The sequence below is a fragment of the Austrofundulus limnaeus genome, unplaced genomic scaffold, assembly GCF_001266775.1.
Source record: "Austrofundulus limnaeus strain Quisiro unplaced genomic scaffold, Austrofundulus_limnaeus-1.0 Scaffold2085, whole genome shotgun sequence".
In the NCBI taxonomy this organism is placed as follows: domain Eukaryota; kingdom Metazoa; phylum Chordata; class Actinopteri; order Cyprinodontiformes; family Rivulidae; genus Austrofundulus; species Austrofundulus limnaeus.
In genome coordinates, this window is record NW_013954487.1 from 1 (window position 1) to 4,582 (window position 4,582).

At 47.0% G+C, this 4,582-nt stretch overlaps 1 protein-coding gene across 1 annotated transcript; it reads right to left on the reverse strand.

Annotated features, from left to right (window-relative positions):
* Positions 1-2,158: 2,158 nt before the first annotated feature.
* LOC106537014 (leucine zipper putative tumor suppressor 3) lies at positions 2,159-4,498 on the reverse strand (the record flags this gene model as incomplete). Its single annotated transcript, XM_014034377.1, is given in 3 exon segments — positions 2,159-3,652; positions 3,852-4,082; positions 4,307-4,498. Coding segments are annotated over 3 exon segments (1,917 nt in total), but the record flags the coding sequence as incomplete, so codon positions are not given.
* Between the last annotated feature and the right edge of the window lie 84 nt (positions 4,499-4,582).

Below are 4,582 nucleotides of genomic sequence, written 5' to 3' on the forward strand. Positions count from 1 at the left end.
GCAATGATCTTATATATACTGTATATATACACATATATATATTTATATATCAGTCAAAGTAGTTTTTTGCTCGGTCAGAAGTAATAGTTTTTGTTGTTGCATGGTTTGTGCGTGCATTTGTGCATTTTCTATTTACAAATATTTCACATTTTTTTGAATGCTTCAAATGTTTTCACTAGTCTTATTATCAAAAGAGCTTCATCTCAGACAAAACGCTGCTGAATTCTTCACATATCTTTATTAGTTCATCTGAATTTGAACAAATGAGTTGTTTTAATCAAGCCAGAGCAGTACTAGTAACATAAATGCAAACAATATCTTTTTAAACATGTATAAAATCTGAAGCATTTCTAAACAATGCAACACTTTAACTACATCACTCACATCAAAAGTAACATTGTCTTTTTTTTTTTTGGCTTATTTTTATTTTTTGGACAAGATTGCTATGATTGCACTATTATGGTCAGCCAATGCCGGCCATAGCTACACAGATTAAAAAAAAGAAACACGTAAAGGAAAGCTCAAATGGCACATATTTTATCTGTCAGTTCACCATAATATAATAACTAATAAAGATGATAATACTACCTTAGAGATAAGTTAATATTCTTGAGCAACATCTTCTTAATGCTGGCATAAACAACAGTTATAAAAGCCATGATATTCACATCGGACTCTACTGTACATCAGAACTTGTGTGTTGAACATGACGTAGTGCACTTCTTAGCCTGAACGTTCTCCTTCAAAATGCTCCACTTCTCAGATATTTGCTTCCAGCTTCCGTCTCCCCTGCTTTGTGTACATGAAATATACAGAAGAAAGTAAAAAGTTTTTTTTTTGTTTCCCCAATATACATACACACATCCTTGGTTTAAAATGTCAGCCTTCACAAGCTTTGATGTAAAAGAAGATCCCTTTTATCTTAATGCATCTCCACTTCTATTGCCACTAGTCCCTCTATCCTCAATCTCATAAGCTGATGCTTTTTAATATGGATACACACATGCACACACACTATCTCTCTCTCTCACACACACACACACACACATTTACAATCTATAACTATAATAGGTTTTTCTTTCTGCTTGAATATCATACATTCTATAAAAACGTTCCCTTTGGGGTGACTGACTGCACTTTTCTTTGATTTTTTAAAATTATTTTTTGGTTGCAAATGCACAATAACACAATTATCATAATATCTAAATTCAAATTGTGTGTGCGCATTCACGTTGCAGTCCAGCAGGGATGTGGTGGTCAGGGCTCCGTGAAAGCTCTCCGCTGACCCCTAGCGTTCATTTTTTAGTCACGGCAGAGAATCTGAAATGAGTCGAGTTCTCTTGCATCCAAAAAATGTTTTCTGTTGGCGCTGATTACCTGCTTTTTTTAAATTCAGTTTGTAGAAAATATAAACTCTCTTGGTTCTTTGTTATTTGAACGGGTCATGCACAGCGGACCCTGTGCATGAAACGTCGCTCTGTGTGTTGGTGTGTGTGTGTGTGTTTGTGTGACCTTTAAGGTCAACATCTGCTGAGATTTCAAAGAACTAGTCCAGCCTTGTGTAATAGTGTTGTGTAGCTGGTTTGCTCCTTTTAAAGCACTGAAAATAAATAATCACGCTCTTGATATACATATATTCTTTTTTTCCCCCCATCAATTCCCAACATTAGTTAGTTTTTCTCTTACTCGTGTTGGAAAGAATGGAGTAAGGCGCTCTCTGGCCAGAAATGTAAGGTAACGTCACACTCTGATCACTAAGTCTACTTTTACATAACCAGTGACACAGACTTACAATGAATAAAAACCACAACGTGTTCTCATTGATCGATTCTGACAAGATCCCTGATTGTCTTGTTTCACTTTCTAACATGGGCTTTAAATGTGTGTAATACTGTGAGGTTTTTTTTCCAATTATTTTGTCTTCTGTCACTGATCAGTGTGACAAATTGATTTGATGTATTAGTGTGCAAAAATAAAAAAAAGGTTGTGATAATGAACAGTGCAGTTCAGCTTCCTGTTCAGATTTGTTTTTAGTTTTATAGTAGAAGAAGTAGTGAAACGATCTTATTTTAGCCTCTTTTTTTTGTGTGTGTTTCTGTTGAAATGTTTTTGGATTGGAGGGCAGAGAAACGGAGCAGAAGTTTCACAAAAACTGCCTCTAAATCTCRGTTGACTCGATCCTCTCCAGGCGAGATGGTCCGGCCCAGGGAGGGGCGAGCTGGTGGAGGGATGGAGGGCCCTTTTGGTCTTCGCATGGAGGGGAGAGGGTGAGGGCGATGGGGCCGGAGAGGGAAGGAGGGCCGGAGAGAGGAGGGYGAGGACCCGAGAGGGAAGGAGGACCAGAAAGCGGTGGAGGACCAGAGAGGGAGGGAGGACCAGAGAGGGAAGGAGGACCAGAGAGGTGAGGAGGACCCGAGAGGGAAGGAGGACCAGAAAGAGGTGGAGGACCAGAGAGGGAGGGAGGACCAGAGAGGAGAGGAGGACCAGAGATGAGAGGAGGACCAGAGAGGAGAGGAGGACCAGAGATGAGAGGAGGACCAGAGAGGGAAGGTGGACCAGAGAGGAGAGGAGGACCAGAGAGGGAAGGTGGACCAGAGAGGAGAGGAGGACCAGAGAGGGAAGGTGGACCAGAGAGGAGAGGAGGACCAGAAAGGGAAGAAGGACCAGAGAGGGAAGGAGGACCAGAGAGAGAAGGAGGACCAGAGAGAGAAGGAGGACCAGAGAGAGAAGGCAGCTGAGGAGAGAGAGGTGACAGGGCCGGTGGAGGAGGTGGGGAGTTAGAAGAAGTGGGGGACGTGGTAATGGTGGTGATAGCAGTGGTGCAGGTTGAGGTTTGTTTGGCTCCCAGCTGACTCATACGTTTCTCCAGAGCCTGGTTCTTCTGCAGGGTCTCCACGTAGCTGAGCTGCAGCTGTGCCTGATACTTCAGAACTCGTTCCTTCTCATCCTGCCAGGTGTGCCGCTCCTGGTCGAAGTTCAGGGCCTGGCGTTCCCGCTGCTGCCTCTCCAGACGTAAAGCAGCCTGAAGCTGTTCCAGCTGCCTGCGCAGCTCCCCCGCTTCATCCCAGTGACCCTCCGGACCCCGCTGTGGCTGATGGGCCTCCTGGCGCAGCTGCGCGTCCTGGCAGAGTTGAGCCTCGTGGCGGAGCTGGGCCTCCTGGCGCATTTGAACCTCGTGGCGGAGCTGGGCCTCCTGACGGAGCTGCGCTTCTTGACGCAGCTGAGCCTCTTGGCGGATTTGGGCCTCGTGGCGGAGGTGGGCCTCCTGCCGAAGCTGGGCCTCCTGGCGGAGCTGCGGGTCTGACCGCATCTGGAGGTCCTGCTGCGCGTGGGCGTCCTGCCGCTGCTGCACGTCACGCCACTGGGCTTCTTCGCGCTGCTGCCTCTCCTGCCTCTGAGCCTCCTGCCTTTGGGCTTTGGCTTCATCGCTCTGGAGGCTGAGCAAGGTGTCGGACGTGGGGGTGAGCGAGTTGCTGGGGGGCTCCGCTGGGATTCGCGGGCAGTGGACCGTTCCCCAGGGGGGCAGCAGCCCCACTGCAGCTAAGTTAGGGCCCACTACAACTTCAGCGCCTCGACTTACTTCACTCAGAGCACGCTTTAAACTCAGCACCTCTGCCTCGAACACTCCCAACTTCTCCCTCAGGACGGACACCTGCAGAGAGAAACGCAGACTCAAACATTTCATATAACAATTTCAGGCTCTGATGAAACAGCTTTCAACATGATACTGATTTTGAATTTCTATCATTTTTGCTGTTTATTTAGCAAGACAAGGCATTCGCTCAATAAAATCTCGCTTAAACTCAAATTGTTGTTTGTTTAATTGGTGATTTGTTGGCTTTTTTTCCCACCTCAGACAGGGTCCTCCTCAGCTCTCCTTCACACTTCTCCAGCTCCAGACACTTTGTGCTGTAGGAGTCTTTCAGGCCCAGCATGACCTCCTCCCGCTCCCTCAGCTGGGCGTTGAGCTCCTTCAGCTGGCCTCTCAAGGCCACCATTTCTCCCGCTCGCTGCGTCACCTCGGCCTGGCTCTCCCTCAGCTGCTGCTTCAGCAGGGAGATCTCGCCAGCCTTCTGACACACCTGTCACATAAAGAGCACGTGTGCAGGGCCGTGGTTGGAAAAGGCTTTCCTTATTCGTTAACTGACAAAACAAGATTTTTTTTAAGCTTTTTATCTCATTCACTAACAAACAAAGTCAACTTCCTGCACACCTTTATCCCACCGGCTCACCTATGTAGCCCAGCTGGATGCAGGTTTGAAATTCTTTCTTGAAACCGGTCAAGCACAAAGACTTCCTGTCTCACCTCCCATTTGGTCTCCTCCAGACGAGGCAGGATGTCAGCCTGCTCTTTCCTGTAATCCAAGCACTTTCTCTCCAGCTCCTCTCTCTGGGCCAACAGAGCCGCCATCTCCTCCTGGAGCCTCCTTTTGTCCTGGGACAGACGAGTTATCTGGGCCTGCAGGGCGGTCTGGGAGCGCTGAGCTCGCCGGGTTACCTGTAGAAAACACACACACACACACACACACACACACACACACACACACACACACACACACACACACACACACACACACACACA